At 43.4% G+C, this 21,220-nt stretch overlaps 1 protein-coding gene across 2 annotated transcripts; it reads right to left on the bottom strand.

Moving 5' to 3' along the window:
• Positions 1-372: 372 nt before the first annotated feature.
• Positions 373-18,892, bottom strand: capn12 (calpain 12). 2 transcript variants are annotated; one of them, XM_085130797.1, is made up of 22 exons: positions 18,585-18,892; positions 17,688-17,757; positions 16,855-16,973; positions 11,095-11,228; positions 10,805-10,976; positions 10,650-10,733; positions 8,912-8,997; positions 8,739-8,816; positions 8,505-8,668; positions 8,145-8,413; positions 8,056-8,067; positions 7,882-7,955; positions 5,773-5,895; positions 4,810-4,846; positions 4,641-4,712; positions 4,494-4,539; positions 4,132-4,193; positions 3,757-3,825; positions 3,587-3,665; positions 2,745-2,861; positions 662-714; positions 373-581 (listed from the first exon to the last, which is right to left on the bottom strand). In XM_085130797.1, the coding sequence occupies exons 1-22, from the start codon at positions 18,783-18,785 to the stop codon at positions 555-557; spliced, it is 2,148 nt and encodes a 715-aa protein (XP_084986923.1). In that variant the 5' UTR covers positions 18,786-18,892; the 3' UTR covers positions 373-554. The 2 variants fall into 2 exon arrangements, with proteins under 2 accessions (XP_084986923.1, XP_084986924.1); XM_085130798.1 differs by lacking the exons at positions 16,855-16,973; positions 17,688-17,757; positions 18,585-18,892 and adding an exon at positions 12,840-16,831.
• Positions 18,893-21,220: the final 2,328 nt, after the last annotated feature.

The raw sequence follows: 21,220 nt of genomic DNA, 5'->3' as shown, positions 1-21,220 counted from the left end.
TTGACGCTGTACGTGGCGTCAGTGTGATAAGAATAGAGATGGTGCGTGTAGCTGAGACATCACCCTCACACCCTCGGTGGGGCAGTACTCGCTCTGAATGTGTGTGTGTGTTAATAAGTGCATATATCTCAGGGTACGCTTGTGTGTGAGTGGATGAGTAAGGTGTTGTGGTTGAAGTGCGTTTTTCTTTTCACCATGTGGGTAATTGAAGTCATCTGTACCATTTAATTCAATTGTAACAATTAGAAACTTTTTTTTTTTTGGCATTTCAAAATCATTTTGACACTTTTATGTTCTGAAAGGGGGACCTGAGAGCTTTTAAAACATTTTTTGTCGCTGTTTGACGCAAAAGACAAAAGCACGGAGGACACATCGGTTCTAAAACTGCTTTTATTACATGTGGAGTAACATAAGTGGATTTGATTACAAATTGTAGGACTACTCAGTTAAGCACGAATGCAAGAATACAACAGCAAGCAAGCGAGAGCAGCTTCTCTCGTATTTCTCCGGCAGCTCATCGGGGTCCGTGTGGAGCAGCTTTTCATGAAACGCCGTCACACTGTCAGAAACTGAAGCAGCCACTGTGGATTGACACGAGCAGAAAATGAAAAGCCTGTTCAGGTCCGGGGTCAGTGCATAACCGAGCATGTTTGATACTCACAGAGTTGATCCCTCTGTCTTTCACCTCCGGGCTGGTCTCAGACTCATACAGAGCTGGGGGAAAAGGGGAGGAGATGACCGCATGTGATATATTTGCAGAGGCTCAACACTCGACTCATCAGAGCCAGACGGTTTTCACTGAGGTGGCCAAGTTGAGACCAAGTACTTACATCAGGGCATCTGGCACGACAGCTGATACCTTGTTTGTTCTTTTTGTTTTTAACTAATTCATTCATTTTTAATTTATTAAAAATCTCTCTTATTTCATTATACAAGCATGATTGCAATGCGGAGGTACACTGTAAGTAAACTGGGCTTTTCTTAATTGAACCATCACTTGATATATAAATAAAAAAGAAGATATTCTAATTTTACTGGACACTTCATCAGGTACACTTTACTTTTACCACGTTGGACCTCTTCTTCCTTGACAACCCCTTTAATTTTTTTATGGCCTGGACTCAACAAGGTGCTATTTGTCGGCTGCACATACACGATGTGAATCCCCTGGGCCATCGCATCCCAAAGGCGCTCTATGATTTGAGCTTTATGACATGATGTGTCCCCGGGGCAGACCCAGGACACGCTGGAGAGATTATATCTCTCGGCTGGCCTGGGAACGCCTTGGTGTTCCCCCGGATAAGCTGGAGGAGGTGGCTGGGGAGAGGGAGGTCTGGGCCTCTTTGCTTAGGCTGCTGCCCCCGCGACCCGGCCTCGGATAAAGCGGATGAAGATGGATGGATGGATGTGATGTGTTATCCTTCTAAAAGCAACCATAAGCAGAAAGAGGAGCGAACGACCCTCTTTGAAGTGATGGGGTGGCTTACGACACCAACTGTCTGTAATCCAGTTTTGACATCCCTTCCCAGACACCTTAACGCCCACTCAAATCTCGGAGCATTTGTTCTGAGTTAGTCATGTGGTAAGGTGCAGCAAGGTCTCCCAGCGGGTTCACCCGAAACCTTGGCTGATTGTGACCCACACCCGTTTTCACACCTGGGCTTGTGTGATTAGGCAGAGGAGCAATAGGCCAAAAATAATGGGTGAAAGCCAACAGCCTAAAAAGTGTGATCGCGATTGAAGAACGTGGCTCAGTGGCTCTGATATATAAGCCTGTCCATGTAGGCTACATATGTTAATGACAGGGTTTTAAGCTGAATTCTAAATGGATGGATTGGATTTATATAGCGCTTTTCAAGGCACCCAAAGCGCTTTACAACGCCACTATTCATTCACTCTCGCATTCACACACTGGTGGAGGCAAGCTGCCCTGGGGCAGACTGACAGAAGCGAGGCTGCCATATCGCGCCATAGGCGGTAGGGTAAAGTGCCCAAGGACACAACGACCAAGACAGAGAGTCCAGGGATCGAACCGGCGACCTTCCGGTTACAGATACGCTTCCCAACCCCCTGAGCCACGGTCGCCCCAAAAAGTTTCTCTGAGAACCAATAAGAAATAGATGTACAATGCAGGATGGATCCATACTTTCATGACGTTTAGTCCAAACTGTGACCATACTATCTTAATGTTGCAGCAGAAATCAAGATGCATTAGGCCAGGCAACATTTTTCCAAACTTCTGTCCAGCCTTGTTGAGCCTGTGACAATTGTAGCCTTAGTTTACAGAGGGGCTCTCGGTGTGGTCTTCTGCTTTAAGGGTTTGATATGTTGTCCATTCAGAAATGCCCCTCTGCATACCCTCATTTAAGTTACTGTCCTGTCATTTTGAAGCACTCTGTCCATTTTCATCTTACCTCTTATATCAACAAGGTATTTTCACACAGGGAACTGCTGCTCGCTGGATATTTTCCTTTTTTTGAACCATTCTCTGTAAACCCTAGAGGTGTTATTTTTGGGAAACTCTCAGTACATGAACGGTTTCTCAAATACACTACCAGCAAAACTCTTCCCCCATTCTGATGCTCAGTTTGGATTTCATCAGGTCATCTTGACCGCGTCTACATGCCTGATTGCACTGAGTTGCATTAGTTGTGCACAATAACAGTAATGGATGCGCTAACGTAGCACAGTAGAGTGCACGTGGATGATAGATGTACACACAAGTGTGTGTTTGTGTGTGTTACCAAAAAGCTTGCGCAGCCTGGTGACACATGACACATAGCCGTGGAGGGGCATGTCCAGCTCTCCAGATGTGAACCGCTCAGACAGCAGCTCAACCACCTTGTTATCGCACTGGAATCCTGGAAAACAGGGATGAGCGAAGGTGTAAACCCAAACTGTGTGTGTGTGTGTACATGTTTACGCATCTTTTTGAGGACAGAAAACTGGCATGTCACTATACTTGTGGTGACAAAATGCCGTCCTCACAAGTTTTAAGGCATTTTTGAGGCTCAAAATGCAGTTTTAGTGTCAGGGTTAAAATTAGGTTATGGTTAGGTCTAGTCTAAGGGTTAGGCATTCATTTTTGATGGATAGGGGCTAGGGTTAGAATAAACAACTAGGGAAAGCCTAATGTCAACTAGAAAAATTTGCATTTCCTGCGAAAATGCTGTGTGGATGCCTTAACGCTGAAGATGTCTGCTGAAAAAAGCTGAAAAAGTTGAAAAGTTGCATGGCGGTGAAGAAACTGAAAATTCTGCTGAAAACAGGTGAAGAAGCAGAAAGTTTTTGCTGAAAAGTGGTGAAAAGCAAAAAATTCTACTGAAAGAAAAAGTATAATAGTAATAAACACCAAAAGTTATAGCCGGAAAGAGCAGAACAGTTTAGAGTTTGAACTGAGAAAATTGGCTGAAAACTGAGGAAGTAGTTAAGGTGCAAAAAACATACGGAAGCAACAGGAATAAAGAAAGGATAAAGAATAAAGAGAAACAGGAACTCAATAGTGTGGATGCCCTTTCAGGCATCCACACTATTAGATGTCCTCACTAAGATATGAAAATGAGTGTGTGTGTGTGTGTGTGCATACCAACAGCCTGCAGTGCTGAGCTGAGTTCAAAGCGACTCATGCTTCCAGAAGAATCCTCATCAAACTGAGAAAAGATGGACTGAAAAAGAGAGCAGCATCAGTAACACTGACATGACTCTCATCCACACACACACACAGACACACACATGTGCGCACAGACTGAGCTGTACCTGCAGATTGCGCACACTGGCCAGCAGGGTTCCCGCTTGCTCACGGCTGAGAGCGCAGCGCCCTTTAGTCTGCCGGCAGAGTTTAAGGACATCTCAACAGGACGGAAGACAGAGAGATAAAGTTATAAGGAAGGAGCGTGATAGTGAACAGCAGGGTGAAACAATGACTCAGCTGCAGAAGTCAGCAAGCGTCTGCCCCGAGGAAGCGTGAAACAAGCAAAGGTCAGTCTGGTTTCTAACAGCTGCAGCTGTAACGTGAAGAGCACGAGGACGTGCCTACGGCGCAGACGGTGTCAGCAAGGATCGCAGTGCACCGCGAGCAAAAAGGCTGGTATGCGAGTGATGTTAAAGAATAAACTGAGGACAAAAGGATACATCCTCTCCAAAGATGAGCTCTCTGCACGTCTCCAAAGGCAGATGGTAATCTTTCTCAAGAACTGTGATTAGGGAAGAAAGGCACAGATTGATGGAGAGGGAGAAAACAAGGGTTTAAATTGGATTTAGCAGAGGAAAGGTGAAGGTGAGGACAAGTGTCGTCACTTTTCATTACTCAACTGAGTTCAATTTACTTCATCTGACTGTGTATGAGCCTCTGTCTAGACTGGCGACCTCTGTGGCTGCACTGTTCAAACCTATGAAGGAGCTGCTTTGCTCCCATCTGGTGGCCACTGTAGGTATTACACATAAATACAGACACTACTAAAACTGACTTCTGGTAATGCAGTGGATGCTCTGACCTGAGTTGAACAGCTTCATGATGTCTTTGACGTTCAGCCTGTCATCCTGCACGCAAGACACAGTTGAGAAACAGTTTGTTTTAAAAAAAAGCTTCAAAGCTTTCTTTACTTTGTGAGCCTGAAGTGTTTGAGTGCTATGATTCTTACCAGGCCAGCCTGCTTGTCAAAAGTCATCTCCACTCTCTCTTGATCCTTTGAGGAGACAGGAGCGGTCATCACCTGATAGAAAAACAAAACAAATATAAACATACTACAGCTTTTAGCACCTGTTAGCATCTAGTACTGTAATGTGTACCGAAGAAGTCTGTGAACTCACTTGTGAGAAGCTGGAGGTGCAGGCAAAGTCTTGAGTCCTGGAACACAGAGGCCATGTCAGATTGTTGTACGTAAAAATCTGGCTGACTCATATGCACAAAAATAACTGCAGTAAAGCACTAAGATACTTTAGGCTACTTAAGTAGCACTAGCAGTACTATAACAATCAGAGGTCCTGCAGTCTAATTTCTCTTTGGTCGAAAGCCAAAAAATGACTCACAATGCATAATGACTGCAAAGCGCCTGCATGCCTGTTATTATCTTATGTAACCTGATAAAAATATAGGTATTCCTGGACTTCGGGGTCTCTACTGCTAATACTCCTGCAGGAAACTTCATCATTTTTTTTTTTAACTGACTCATTTAAACTGAGCGTGTGCAGATTTAATTGCATAAACACACCTGAACGCGTCAGTGTGGTTGCACAAGGCCTCTAATCTATGACCAGCCATCGTACTTTATTTTTTTGAGCTGGTCTTTTGTTATGGGATAAAAAGTTTCCCCAAAACCTCAAACATCAGGCAGTGTACAAGAAAACAGTGCATTACTACAAATACTTCACAGTTTAATTTACTTTAGGCTAAAATAGCTTTTTTTTCACAGGGTATTGGTATGGTGCCAGCTTGTTTTATAAGCTGCTTGCAGTGTTTTATATTTAACATATAATTCAGCCTCTGATAGGTACAGGGAAGTGTGGGTGACTATGACTGTGCTGTTCAGTGCGAGTGTTGCGGCAGGTGATTCAGGCGTGCAGCTGAGCCCTCGGGAAGTGAGTTTATAATTTGTCAGAATATCTATGACGAGTGCAGACGCAGGGAGACGCACACACAGCGGTAATAATTCACACATGCTATCAGAAGTAGTTTTTTCTCTGTTTTCTGACATCAGACTATGCAGAAAGTTTTTCTTTATCCTTGCTTTGGAATCTTTTGGGGGAATGAAAGCTAAATTTCCTCCATCTTACTCGAGAGTGTTTCCGATCTTGGAGAAAGTGCGGACGAAGAACTCTCCAGGGATGTTGGGTCGGTAGGTGGATACCACAATGACGTAAGTACCTGGATCCAGACGCATCTTTCTCCACACACCTCTGCAGGACAAACAGCGTGTTTACTGATTCTAACAAATAAGCTAAACGAATCTATGCACAAAACATGTCACACGTACCCTGCTCAAAAACATTAAAACAGTAAAACACAAAGTCAGATAAACTTCCCTGTTGGTCCCTTCTAGGAAGCATAAACCACTGTGAATGTATTTCACCTGCTTTGGAAATCACACAGCGTTTGTTGGAGAGGCAACAAGACCATCCCCCGTTCCTGTCACTGTACCTGCTTCACATAGCTTCTCCAGAACGGCACATCCATATTTACTGTTTCTACCAGCACACTCACACAAGTATGGAGGAGATTTCAGAGATGAGGAGAGCTGGAAAGAACCATAGAGGCAGCAGCAGTACCAGTATATACTCCTTTTTGTGAAAACAACCAGAAGCTCAACAAAATTATCCCCAGCAGGATGCCCACATCCTGACCAAACTGTCAGAAACAGACTTCATAAGTGTAGTTTCAGGGTCAGACCTCCTTTAACTCTTTCCCCCCATAAAGGCGGCATTTGACAACCTCCATTGTAGGCTTAATGACAAGTTTTGACACCTCAGTATATCATAAATGAAGATATGGTTTGACCACAAGAGGTTTCAGGTCACCTGGCAGAGACCACCACACTCAGTCATTATGTTCTGGCCTGAATATTCATGTTTCAAGCAGGCCTGAAATATGACAGAAGCCACTCAGCTCAGAAAAGAGCGTGATGGATTACTCGTAGTAGTAGAGTGATCAGGACCGGATCAGGACCAGGACGGTCCCGATCAACTAGTCCAGGTAAGAGACACAAATCTGGAGTGGACATGACAAATATCAAAACGTGAAGAGGCAACAAGACCAGTGGTGCTCTCCCCGAGACGTAACATGGCGACGTTTTGTCACGTCCCGCGGCGTTCCTGATGAACGCAAAAGGAGACCTTCGGCGTTCTTATGGTACGCGGCGGGTTATGGCTGAAATCCAGTGCAATGACGCTCCCGCGGTAATAGACGTTCCAGCCCTGTATTCCAGCCCTAAACCTAACCTTATCCCTAGCCCTAACCATAACCTTTTTCCTGATCTTAACCAGGACTTTAATGATGTTAAATAGCGTGTTTCTAAGCGATTTGAAGAAAAAGAGCGAACGTGTGTAGATTGAGTCCAAACGGTTCTCATATTTCCTCATTTTATATGTTATACATATGTTGACGATTTGTCACCTAGCGTAAAATGTTACGCTTTGGGAGTGAGAACCTGTTGGGTCTGGAGCATAGGCATTCTGGTAGTGCTTCTGTTCCTCATTGCACCATCAAGCAGATACCAGTCCCGGGGCTGGCTGATGCCCATCTGTGGACATGTCTGTCTCTCCTCATCTTTTGGTATTCCTCCACACTCTTGATGTGCCATCATTGAGTATCTGTGCAAGCTGAATGCGCTGCAGGTACTGTATCGTGTTACCAGTCGTGACAAAGACACTAGCAAAAAGCAAACCTGGAGAAAATCACTCAGGAGGAATGAGGAGAGAGCAATGGTCATCACCTTCAAAGTCATTTTGAATGTTGTCCTGTTGCCTCTCCAGTGCATCTGCTGTCATTTTTATTTGCTCCAAAGCAGGTGAAAGGGAATGTTTTCTGTTTCCTGACTGGACAGACCGATCTCCCTTAAGTTTAACTAACTGTGTGTTATACTTTAATAATCGAGTCTTCCCTTAACGGTTTTGAGCATATGATACAGACTGTAGCTGCTCTGCCTGACTGATTTTCTGTTGTTGTTTTTTTTAAATCTCTTTTCTGTTCAAACTTTCTCAGTCAGCAAATGATGACAAAATTCTCTTACATAAAAATTGACTTCAGAGTCAGCTCAGGTCTTACTCAAAATTAGGACTAAAAGTGTCTCAAACATTCACCACAGCATCAGGATCTGTTGGGATCATCGTAGCTCTCTTTGTGTTTGAAAGAGCAACATGCAGTCTCTTCGTAGTTTCATCTTATACCTTTGAGCTTTGTACTTCCCAGAACGACACGCTGGGCGATTCTTCATAAAGAAGCTGCGGTCCAGACAAGTGTTCTGCAGTTATGTGAAAAAAATAAACAGTTACTGAGAAATGAAAATAGTTCTCATGTTAATTTGATTTGATATAAATTATTGATAATTGGTAGATATTTACCTCAGAAGGAACCTGGAAAAAACAAAGAAAGAGTCACATGAGTGTGTCAAGAAAAAGAGTTAAGATGCTGAAACGTTAAAATATGGCACCTTATAGACGTGAAAGGCGATGTACATGAAGTTGAGTTTATCCCTCTGCCTTCGGTGTTTCTGCAGCAGCTCCACCAGCACCGTGCAACGTTTGACTTTCTGCTTCTGCTTCTCGGCTCTCTTCTTCGAATCTGGGGTCACAGCCTGATCTTCCATTTCATCATCGTCATCCTCGCCATCGTCCCCCACGTCGTCGTCATCGTCCTCATCCTCATTCTCGTCCTTCTCTTTGAGGACCAGCGTGTACTGGGGATTTTTCCAGAATGTTTCTGGGGGGGAAAAAGCAGAGACAGCAACATGTGGCAACAGAAAGGATCCCAGTAAAGCTTGAATGAACAGTGATCCAGATTTGAACCGTACTGTTATATTTGCGGCTACCGCCAGCAGAACTGCCCGGCAGCCAGCAGCCTTTGTGTTCGGTGATGGCCCAGCTGGCAGGTGTGCTTTCTTCATCATAAGAGTCTGGATTGACGCTGCAGAGCTCCACAACATCGAAGAGGTTGGAGAAGTCCTCGGCACTGATCCTAACAGAGACGGCTACTCGCATCAGAGCTCTTTATTCACTGGTTTAAGTTTTATGTTTCTTCTTCTTACCAGAACTCTCCGTCTTCAACGCATTTCACCTCGATCCTTTCCTTCTCTGTCGGGTCCACGTTCTCCCACTCTTTCCCCCTGCAGTCACGCACACGCAGAGACAAACTCGACATCCGTGGACGTTCTGTAAACTGCGAGTGGGCGTGCTCTCTTTGTGTAACGTGCACACTCACTTGTCACTCCAGGGTCCGCAATATTCGATAAAACCCCAGGGGTTTCTCAGCCTCAGCAGCAAAATCTCATCTGATGGTTTTGTCAACTAAAATTTAAACAACAACAAAAAAGAAGCTTATAAAACACACGTGAAGTCTTATTTTGAAAGGATAATGTTGTTATTTATATCAAGATTCGAGAAAAAGTCTTAAAATGTAACTTGAGTTGATTTAATTTAGGTGAAAATCAGTAAAAACTTTATATTACCCACAATTTTGGAGGATCGTCTTCAAACTTCGCAATATTCTAGGCCTTGAGGGACATGAATACCAAGGTTGGCTCCCTCTGAGGTTAGACTGTAAGGACTCTTTGCAGCCGTTATTCTCCTGTCTGTCTGACATTAAGACTTGGATGGCTCTTAACTTCCTACATCTAAATGAAAGTAAAACTGAAGTCATTGTGTTTGGGCTTCCTAAAGACCCCAACCTTTCCTTTGATTTTATGAGACCCCTAACTTCCAAATGTACTTCGTCCATTAAGAGCCTCGGTGTTACTTTTGACAGTGCTTTTAAATTTGATAAACAAATCAGCTCCGTAGTCAAGGGATCTTTTTATCATCTACGGATTTTAGCTAAAGTCAAGTCCTACCTGTGCAGGAACGATCTAGAAAGGGTGGTCCATGCTTTTATTACATCACGGCTGGACTACTGTAACTCCCTTTATGCTGGTTTAGATCGTTCCTGTCTGCATCGCCTCCAACTGGTGCAGAACGCTGCTGCTCGCATGCTGACCGGTTCCAAAAAGAGAGACCACATCACTCCGGTCCTCTGCTCTCTCCACTGGCTCCCAGTTGCTTTTAGGATTGATTTTAAAATTTTACTGCTGGTTTTTAAGGTTCTTAACGGTACTGCACCTCCTTACCTGGCAGAGCTTCTTAGCATTTACCGCCCCAGGAGATCTTTGAGGTCAGCAGACCTGATGCTTTTAGATTTTCCCAGGTACAGATTAAAGACTAGGGGAGAGAGGGCTTTTGCTGTGGCTGCACCCAGACTGTGGAACAGTTTACCTCCTCACATCAGATTCTCCACAAGCCTAGGAACTTTTAAAACTGCTCTTAAAACTCACCTCTTCTCGTTGGCTTTTAGCAAGGTTTAACTTACTGTATTAACTTATTGTTTTATCAGTGAGGTGTTTTATGTACTTGTGTTTTATTGTATTTTATATTTGTATTTTATTGTACAGCACTTTGGTCAGCCTTGGTTGTTTTTAAATGTGCTTTATAAATAAACTTGACTTGACTTGACTGGCTAAGCATTTGAGTTCGACCTTCACTGTTAGCACCCAAGATCAAAGTTGACCTTGAGAAAAATTTCAAGAAACCATATCGAGTAACATATCGTATGAAAGGACACGGAGAGAGCTGTACAACAACCTTTTTATGTTTTCAATACGACGCCCTGCGACGTCACAGTGACGCCAGCATCAGCATGTTGTAATAAAAACATCATAAAACATTAAAGTTTTTGTTTAGCCCTCTGAGTGCTCTCGTTCATCTTGATCTTTTTTTAATTTGACGCAAGATTAGACGACATTCCATCAAAGTAGAGCGGATTATGAGTCAATTACATTCCAAGATAGGATGAAATCCAGTCAAGTTACAATTATTGTCACATTAAATTTCATCAGCTTAGAATAAAATGATATAATGTGAGATAGCGTGAAAATTGTGCTCACTAATGAAACTCATCTTCGTGATACCTTGTCAGCGTCAGTTATGGCGTAAGCGTGGCCCTTTATCAGCCCCTCTCCTGTCACCTTGCCGATATCTGAGGCGCTCTTGGCCTGTGAAGACAAACACAGGTTAATGTCCACGTGCGTGAGTGTCAACATCTGGAGTTTGGTGCTAAGTGTACCTGGATGAAGCAGCTGAGCAGGCTCCCTCGGGACAGAGCAGCAGCCAAGGACCTCCAGAGGACTCGAGGGGTACGAGAAGAGATCTCCAGCGAGCGGGCGATGCCTCCAGTGAAGTCCTCCATCCCCTCTGAAATGTTGCCTCCCTTCAGGCTCCCGTAAGATCCGATTAACCTACATACGGGAGGTGAGAAAAGTGGCTATCTCTGTTAGCGACATAACACAGACAGAAAAGGAGTGGGTGATTTCAGACATTACAACCCAGAAACATATGCTGGTTGTGGAAACTGACTTGGCATAGGCCTTTTCCACCAGGGCGCTCCAAAACTCATTGCGGGTGCGAGAGTAGCTGAAGAGCAGACGGCCTTCGCGTACTGGCAGCCTGTCATCCACAACCACCTCCACCCACTCACCATACTGCCAGAACTGCACAGAGGGAGGGAAGGAGAGAGAGACGGCGACAGAAGAGACGTGAGAAGAGAGGAGGAGAGGATGTAATGAGTCAGGAGGAACTGTAATGAGGAGGAAAACTGAGTGAGAACGTGAATATTAGAATCAACTGATTTCTTTTGGCCAGCTGGGGTCAGTAGAAACAAACTATTAGCGATGCACAACACCCCCACCTTTAGACTCTGCAGTTTGTCTGTGTCAGGCTGAGTGAAAGGCTCTGCCGTATCCTTCTCCATGTAATCTCTCATGTTGATGTACGAGTTATTTTTTATTACACAGTGTTCTGAAACTAGTCTATGTGAATACTCTAGGCTTACCGTCCCTCTGTGTAAAACAACATGCATGCTCTGCACTTTTGTTTGACATTTTTCAACAGTAAACAAACCTCACAAAGAGAAAAGTTCAGATTTCCAAAGCAATTTGTGATCATATTCAGCAGATAAGTTAGCTTTGATACTTTTGGTGACACATTAGACCCAGACTCAGTATTTCTAGAGAAAGTCTGAATATTGGAAACTTTTGATTTTAATAATGAGAGATAAACTGACTTTTATTCTTCTAATTTCAGTTAGTTTGCAGAACAAAATAAAAATTGTTTCAGTTTGGTTTTATTGTTTTAAAAATGTTTAGCTTTAGCTTGGTTTCCGCTAGTCTTAGCATGTCTCCACAGTGTAGTTACCTGTTTGGCTAACTTGCAAATAGTCCACCCCAAATCCCTTTGGGGGATCAGTCTCATCTGGGTGGCTGTTTTGTCTAAATTTTAACTTTAATGACCATATTGGTTAGTAATACAGTTAGCTTTCAGTATTATCTTAATTTGCATTTCAGGTAACTGAAATGCAAGCAGTGTGGTGGTACAGTGGTTAGTAGCACTGTTGTCTCACAGCAAATAGGTCATGGGTTTCAATCCACTGGCCAGAATTTGGGTGTTGTCCATGTCCCCTTGGTTATTCCAGTTTCCTCCCAGAGTCAAAAAACGCGCACGTTCGGTTAACTAGTGAAAAACTGTAGGCGTGAATATTTGTCTGCCTCTCTGTGGCCTTGTGATATGTCGGTGGCCTGTTGAGGGCATCCTGCCGTTCACACCAGGGTTTTAATAGTTTTGCAATTTTCATTAGTTTTTATTTTTATTTAGTTTTGACTTCAGATTTTCAATTTTATATCAGTTTTAATTAGTTTTTACCAATTGTTTGCTAGTTTAGTTTAGTTTTTATTTTTTTGAAAATCCTTAGTTTCAGTTTAGTTTTGATTAGTTTCAGTTATAGTTTTAGTTGTGTTTGCAATAATTAAGTGTAACAAAATCCCAGTTTGATCATATCAGTCATTCTGCTCATCCTTGGGTATGTTGCTATTCCAGCTACCATACTGCACCCTGGACAGGTCGCCTGTCTGTCGCAGGGCTAACACGCAGAGACAGACAACTCACATTCCCACCTATGGGTTCTTTAAATAAATAAATAAAGGCAGATGAACAACCATTGATACCAGGCAACTATAAAATGTATATCTTGGCCCCAATGAGACTATTAACTGTTCGTAATTTTGGTTCAAGTGAATTGATAAACTTTTTGAAGGTAATTGACTCACACAGTTGTGTAGATATCCCCGTCCTGTTGTCTCGGGATGCATCACGCTGCCTTGCCTGGGGTTAGCTTCTGTTTTCTGGGGATGAGGGTTGAGTGTGCTCCCTTACCTTCTCAAGGTAAGCTAGGTTAGCCTTCTTGTGTGAGCTTTTCAAGTGCACTTTAAGGTTTGTGGGATTTTTTTCCCTTTAGAAATGTCCCTCATAATTTGTCTCTTTCCACTACAAGACACTTGCTTTATCCAAAACACAGTCATATTCAAAGTAATCCCAAATTGGACTCTGGCGCTTTCTCCCGACTTTTCCTGACATGATTCTGCGCGTGGACGGAGCAGCAACACAGACGACTCGACTAACGTGCTGCCACCTGCTGGCATAATGAGACACAGCAAGAAAAAAATCTGGAAACTAAACTTCATTTTCACCCTTGACTATTGTATGACACGCACACATCAATGAAAACTAAACACATTTTTGCTATAAATTCAGTTAATTTTAGTTAGTTTTGTGAACACTCATTCCAGTTTTAGTTAGTTTTCCTTTTTTTGTTTTTATTTTTATTTCCGTTAACGAAAATGTTTTTTCACTTCTAGTTTTCGTTATTTCGTTAGTTTTCGTTAACGATAATAACCTTGGTTCACACATGTAAGATCTGCTCCCCACAATACCCTGAATTAGCAGGCTGAAGAAAATCGATGAATAACTGAAATGTTTCAGTTAGTAGTTGAGTTTTTGTCAGCTACCAGTCAGTTTACGTCCAAGTAACCCTGGGAGCCGAGCAGACTGCTTTAAACACAAAGGAGATGACCAAAGACCAGTGTAAGATTATTCTGAACTTTTGCAACGACTAAATTAAATCGTGCAACAAATTTAGGAAGACTCAGCGTACCTGAATCAATGACAGTTGCATAGAGAGAGAAAAATATAATAATAATATAATATAATCTCTGCACACTGTCCGCTCAACATTACTTTTTTTTTTTTTTTTTTTTACAACATTTCGATTAACGTGACCTTCGTCAGTTACAGAGAAAAATTTATGACTGATGATTAAATTAAGTAATGGAAAGCACTTTAAACTGGTGTGTTGTTGCCTGTAGATAAGATCGTCTTGCCTCAATTAATGCTATAATTTAATATTATGCCTTCACATCAACAAGAAACAATCAGGGGACTTATCAGCTGTCCAGATATGAAGCTTCAAAAGGTTTATAAAGGAGAATTTAAAAACAACAGCTCGTCAGGTCGTTACTGGTCATGGCTCGAGGTGTGTACCATACTGTTAACGGTGTGTACACAACAGTAGCTGAAAGCAGGCTTACACTGGTTTTTCATGGCTGGTGTGTGTGTGTGTGTACAGGTGTCCCGGGGGAATCACTACCTGCATGTCTGAACTGCTCTCCAATTACTCTGACAGAGCAGAATCAGTTTCCAGTCCTTCCGTCCTGCTTGTTCAGTCACGCCACATTCTCCACGGCAGTCTCTAAAGGTCCAGAGCTTCGAGCCAAAACAATCACTTCCCGATGTGTCTGCTTTTGCAAGATTCATGTGTCTATGAAGTTGGTATTTTATTGATCTGAGCAAGTTAGAGCCAGAGAATGAGTGTTGAACTCTCCAGATAAGAATCACCAGTTCTAATGAGCTGATAAAGATTTGGGTTTACGTTTGTCTCCCTCAAGCTGGGAGGCCTTTGTGCAGAAATGACTCCGGGATGAGTTGATACGTGTCTCAGCTGCCTTCAATAAATACCAGAGCCGTGGCACAGCAGCTTACCAAAAAGACAACTCACAGAAAACATTTCAAAGGATAGAGCCAAATCAGATAAAATATAAATTAGTTCAGGCAATCTGTCCTTAAATTTAAGGGGTGTCTAAATATAATTATTTTTGTGGAGGCCTCACGTTCGTCGTAATAAATGGCTCTTCAAAGGCGCTCAAGCAGGACCAGACAAAAAGCTTTTAGTCTTGTGTTATGTTGTGCAAAACGATATGTGACCACAAACTTTGGCAAGAACTACCAGCAGATGAACTAGCTCGAGGGCCACAGACTGATGTGTTTTGTGTACATCTATGCTGAAAAATGTTTCTGTGTGTAATGATTTACTAAAAAAACTCAGGGAAACACTTTAATTGACACTTTTGGCTCCAGATTTGGCTGAATGTGTGATCGTGTCTTCAAATAAAGCAACTTGATACAGCTCTGGGCCTGCAAATCTGCAAATTTAAGTCAAATCTGTGCTGTCAACAACACAAGCTGTATGCAAAAACGGACGTACTCACTGTTGCCTAATGATTTGTTAAGTCCTGTCAACTTTGAGCTGCTCGATTACCCTCATGCTGTTTTATGATCAGACATGAGAAACCTTTGCATGATTATGCTAAAGTCCCCGGCCAACTCCGGGTCAGGGACAAGTTCCTGACCAAGTGGAGGAGTTTAAGTATCTCGGGGTCTTTTTTACGAGTGACGGAGAAGGGAACCGGAGATAGACAGATGGAGTTGTGCTGCGGATGCAGTGATGCAGACGCTGTACTGGTCCATCATGGTGAAGAGAGAGCTGAGCGTTAAAGCGACGCTCTCAATTTGCAATCTACGTCCCAACGCTCACCTATGGTCACAAGCTGTGGGTAGTGACCAAAAGAACAAGCTTCCTCCAATGAGTGGCTGGCCTCTCCCTTAGAGATAGGCTGAGAAGTTCAGCCATCCAGGAGGGGCTCAGAGTAGAGCCGCTGGTCCTCCACATTGCAAGAAGCCAGTTGAGGTGGTTCGGGCATCTAACAAGGATGCCTCCTGGGCGATTCCGGGTATGTCCCACCAGGAGGAGGCCCCCGGGCAAACCCAGGGCACGCTGTAGAGATTATATCTCTCGGCTGGCCTGGGAACGCCTTGGTGTTCCCCCGGACAAGCTGGAGGAGGTGGCTTGGAAGAAGGAGGTCTGGGTTTCTCGAGGCTGCAGCCCCCATGACCCGGATAGATTATACTAAAGCATACTCTGTTCGATGTGTGTCCATAACTTACAAAATGAGCTTCACGTTGTATGAAATATGACTTAAAACTGCAGTAATCCACGTTCACCTGTACTCAGAGAAACTTTTCACCAGTCTGAGTCACGTCTTCAGTTCCCAGTACAAACACGTAATGACCAAAACCAGCAGCACAGACTAACAATGGCCCGTGAGGTTAGTTTCATGGTTGTTAATATGCAAATTTTCATGACCGTTGTTTAACGCCTGTGAGTACCCCTCACAGAGAGTTCCTCTCTCCACTATGTGCACATCCTCACTGAAGGAGTGGCCACTGGCCTGCAGGTGTAAACAGACTGTTGAGTACTGACCTGATGGGGCAGCTCTTCTGTGCCCTGCCGGAGGTTGTTTGGCTTCCACAAAGTATAATTCATAGCGATCCTCTTGGCATTTAATTGCAAAAAATATATTAGTCTGTTTGTTTTGAGCGACCTAATACTTGGGGTGGACCAGTTTTTGGCGCGGGGATTTGAGGTTTGAACGCCACAGAGACACAGTGTTTTGAAAAGATGCATCTCAGCTATTCTGATGCTCCTGACACATAAGGCATCACTAAAGGCTTTTGCTTAGGGAGCAGTTAGCTTTCTTCTTTGGGTGCTTTCACAGCGCTCACAAAAGTTCAGCCACAATAAACCAAATTTAATCGGGGCCTTTTTGACATGATGTTCTTCCTGCTGGTTCCCTGGATGCTGTCTGTGGCGATGGTGTTCGCTCTGTGTTGTAACTTCCTGATGTAACGCCCAGTTTGTGCTCCAGTGGATGATGAGAGTCAAACCTTAAATCAGTATACGCTGGTTTAGAGTCCACGTCGACCTTAAAATGTCCCGCATTACTGATGGTAATTGCACAGACCAAGAAAGCTAGCCTTCCGTAATAGCATGGCGAATAGGCCTCCCTTGAATTGTCTGTGGGCAATTTGCATTGAGGATAATATAGATGCTGTTTTGGGGGAAAGAGTGAGCATCGTTTCTCATTAGTAAGAAAAAGAGTCTGTTCTTACCTTGAAATGGAAGATCCCTGCGTAACGGTCGCTCAGGCTTTGGTTTGGTGGCACCACCTTCATAAAGAGCGAGGGGTGCGCGGTCAGACAGGACAGGGCAGCCAGCAGCCAGCAGTTACCTGATAAACAGGAAGAAGAGTGTGACGAGTTTAAAGGTGATCACTTTTTATATTTATTAAGTATTTCAGAGTTAGGTAGACTGGCAGCTCTCCGTCACACACGTAATCAACCACATTCTTCTCCAGCAGCCAACATCTGTTCTGTGTTGCAGATGTTGCAGTAACTGTTAGCATCTGTGTAAATCATGGGAAAACACAGACTGAGATTTAGCTTAAAAGGAAACCCAAACGTAGACATGGAGACAGAGGCAGGCGGAGGAGGAGGGGGAATTGATCTGCGCCAGTGACATGCTCGCGCACATCCGACGACACAAATCATCAATGAAGAAATCCCAGAGGCGGAGGACGAGTTTGCTGTTTTGCAGAAAACGTCATCAAAATTGGAAACAGACTGAAAAACGCATATTTTAGCTGATGCCGCAGACTAATAAAGCTGCAGCTCAATGGGGTAACGACCCCCAGCAGATTTAGGATTTGATGACCACAAAGAGACACGACTCTTTTCCCTCTGGCTGCACATTAGATGTTTTAGTCCCTCTGAGCCTGTTTGTCCCCGTTGTACAGCTACTTCAATCGCCTGTATCCATTTAACTGGGTGTTGTGCAATCCCAGTTTGAGACATTTCAACATGACTGGTTTCATCACTCAATCCCTGGGGATTGATAATAAACAGCTGGCAGATAAAAAGATTATTCTTGTTCCAGATGTACTCACCAAGTTGGCCCTGACAGATATCAGTGGTTGCAGTCGTGTCCTCGACAAACACAGCGTTCTTACTGATTTCCTACAGAAACAGAACAAAAAGAGCACAATTTACAAACTCCGCTGTTATAACTATGAATGTTTTACCTCCTGCGATCCCTCTTTAAGAAGCCATTAAACTTTGACTTCCTTTATACTAATTCTACCGGAGAGTTTCCGACTTTGTCATAAACTCATTGTGGCCGTGACAGGACATTTTCAGATGGTGCCGAGTTCTTATATTTGTTTTTTGTGCTCAAATCTTAATTTCTGTGAGGAAGATGATGGTGATATGTTTAGAATAACAAACAATATATAGAATAACTTCAATGATTGACCATGTAAGAACGTTTTAATTAAAAACACTAAGTTATCTGACATTTTACAGAATCATTTATGTGGCCCTGTTTTACAAGGATTTCCCTGATAAATATATATATATTTAAATTACTTTTGAAGTCCAAACCTATTTCTTTGTTCATGTACTTGGTTACTTTGTGACTTGGTGTCAATATAAAACTAGATTTAAGGATATGTGAATGGACATTTGGCTCTTTTCTTGATGATTTGTATAACCTTTTCCAGTTCTCCCTCACTTCGTTCTTTCTCAACTCCTTCTTCTCAAGGTTTTTCCACACCTGTGACACACCTGGTTAAATCTGTTTACACCCACATCAGCGCTGCTGAGAGCTCATGTGCAGAATGTGGGGGCAACATTTAGAAACACATACCTGAAAAACAGAGAAACTTTCTTTAACTTCAGAGTTTTTGTTTGAATCATGCTAAATGAGCCCACGAACACCCAAACCTCTGCAAAACCGCTGGCTCTTTATGCGCATGCACAACATGTCAGTGGTCAAACTTTCGCACCTTGGGTCTCTTCCATTGAATAGCCCTTTTAGGGTCCGGGTCTTCCGGTGTTCCGATGGACTTCTGCTCCGCTGGAAAGGTTGGATCAGAGAACAGCACGCCGGACTTCAGACACTCTGCCTGGAGAGTTTCAAAGTCCTGGTCCTTGAACTTGATCGGGTTCTCAGTGGAGCCCAGAGGAGTCTCGTTGTTGGTCGCCATCGTGTCAGTGGGTGCGCTGAAAAATGCTATCAGATGCCAAATGCGAGAGCTTAAATACAGTAAAAGAAAAAGCGCACACCCACCGGATCAGGCGAGGGCTGCTGGAGCGCCTCCCCGGCTCTGCCCAGCCTGGAAAGGTATGCGGGGCGCCCGGGGGGAGTCGGAGTAATAACACGGTGCCAGGGGCGCCTTTGATCTCTGGAGTTTATTGTCCATCGTGCTGAGAGCGCAGACAGATGCGAAAAGGGGTCTGTGCAGGGACTCAGCAAGTGCCACAAAACTTCACTCAAAACTATGAAGAAACTTCAAATCTTTAAAAGTTTCTGTTTGCTTTCTGTAAAACATCCAGAACTGTGACGCAGCACGTTTATGTTCGCGTGCGTGCAGGAGGCTTGTTTCCAGTGAGACCCAAAACACCAACAGGAATCGTTTTAAACCTCTAATAAGGACGAGCATGTTATTCATGCATGCCGAGAAAAGCCCAGTCAGTTCTCCAACGCCAGCGCTAGGTGGCAGTGCACTCCAGTGGACGACACACCACAGATCACTGCGGGACTCATGGTGAAAGCTGATTTACTCACTCAAAGCTCTCTAAACGCGATATATAAGAGGGGTGGCAAATTAAAAGAAAACCCCTGATCTTTGACCTCTGGCAGTGAGGAGATCTGCAGCAGCTCTGAGCTGCTTCCTCTCATGATGAAACATTTCAGCTGTGATGGCTTTTTCCAGGATGAACACCCAGCTGATCACCTTTGGGCCTGCGGGAGAGTTTATGCTGCGCTTTCATCATCAAATACCAAAAAATGTGAGAACATCCCCGTGGAAGAGTGATCCTCTGTGGAGATCAGGGTGAATGAAGAGCGAGCCCCGAAGCTGCTCTGGTGCCACATGCTGATTGATTTCTGTTGGCTTTTCCTTTAATTTGCACTGCTTTATATAGTGCACTGTACTGTTTTTATTTAAAACAACAAAACTAAAGGCGACATAAGGGAATAAAAGGCAATATTATAGTTCTTTCAACAGCCTGCACTTAAACATTTATGCTGTTGTCTGTTTGTCTGTTTTGTTGTATGTGTAGACAAAGAAAATAAAGCTGATTTTGATCCTGATTTATATAAAGTGTAAAAACTCCCTGTCAATTAAAGACTTCATGCATTGATGCAAACACAAAAGACAGACTTGTTACTCCATTCATCTGGAGGATGTGCTCCAGGAGGGATCAAGGAAGCAAACAAATCACTGAACTAAAGTGATGTTTCTCCTGTTTCTAGAACATAAATATGAGACATTTCCACGTATAATCACGTTTGCCTTTTATCTGCACAAATCTTCCTTCAGAGGAACTTTTATGACACTGAAACTGAGTTGGAACAAAAATAATCCAGCCTGCTTCACAGAATATTGAATTTAAATCCTGACCTAAATGTCTTGAGATGCTGCCTCACCCATATGGACCCTTTTAAGCGGTATCCGGACGGGGGTGCTTTGGTTTGGCCTCCCTTTTTGTGATATGGCCTCTGAATCTGAAGTGGACATCCAATTACACCTCCGACACCCCCACCCTCCCCGAGCCCTCTGCTGTCATTCAGCGAGTTTAGGTGAATATCCACCTCCAGGAAGCTGTTGAAGCGTCTCCAACAGTCCTTCCATCACACGCCTGATTACACCGAAAACGAGAGACTGACCGGGACTAAACAAACAAGAAGAATAGCGACACGTATCCGCCTAATGGTCACCATTTAACTTCATTCATGGGCTCTCCATTATGTCCGCGCGGTCTTTGAGGACAGGATTATAGGAAGCCTCGGTGACAAAGGTCAGAGGGCCGACCGACACTCCCACACCTCCTTGACCCGCTCTGATCCCACGACCCCGGCACCAGCAACCCCCCGACCCGTCTCACCCTGCGCGCTGGTTAACCGGCTTTGTCCCGGCCTGTTTTCTGCTGCATCACTCACACACATCACAGCAAGCTGAAGCGGTCAGAGAGGGGACCTTAATATGCCTCAATAAGACTCGAGCCAAAGGACGTCAATGACACACGAAGAAAAACAACCGATGGGAGTTTCTTTTAGACACAATCTGAAGTTTTGTTCTTTATTAAAAATACAACTAATTCGCCTTTCAGGTCGTTTTGACTCTTCCTGGATTCCTTATCTTATTTTTATTATGATACAGTTCTTTAATTGTGGTCTGTATTCAACTACTTTTTACATTTTTATAAATTAATTGTTTTATTTCTGTAGTTTGGGTCTTTCTTTTCAAAGATAATCTTTTTTTTATTGTAATTTTGTAAATTTTTAACATCATGTTATATATTATTCTTAATATGCTTCTTAATTGTAGTTCTCTTGTACTCATATTACAATAGTTTTCTCTCCAGTGTAAAATATTATTGATTTTCATATGTTTTTAATTCACTTCAGTACTTCTGA

The sequence above is a fragment of the Neolamprologus multifasciatus genome, chromosome 14, assembly GCF_963576455.1.
Source record: "Neolamprologus multifasciatus chromosome 14, fNeoMul1.2, whole genome shotgun sequence".
Taxonomy (NCBI): Eukaryota; Metazoa; Chordata; class Actinopteri; order Cichliformes; family Cichlidae; genus Neolamprologus; species Neolamprologus multifasciatus.
The sequence above is the reverse complement of the archived record's forward strand: the minus strand, read 5'-3'. Positions and strand labels throughout refer to the sequence as shown.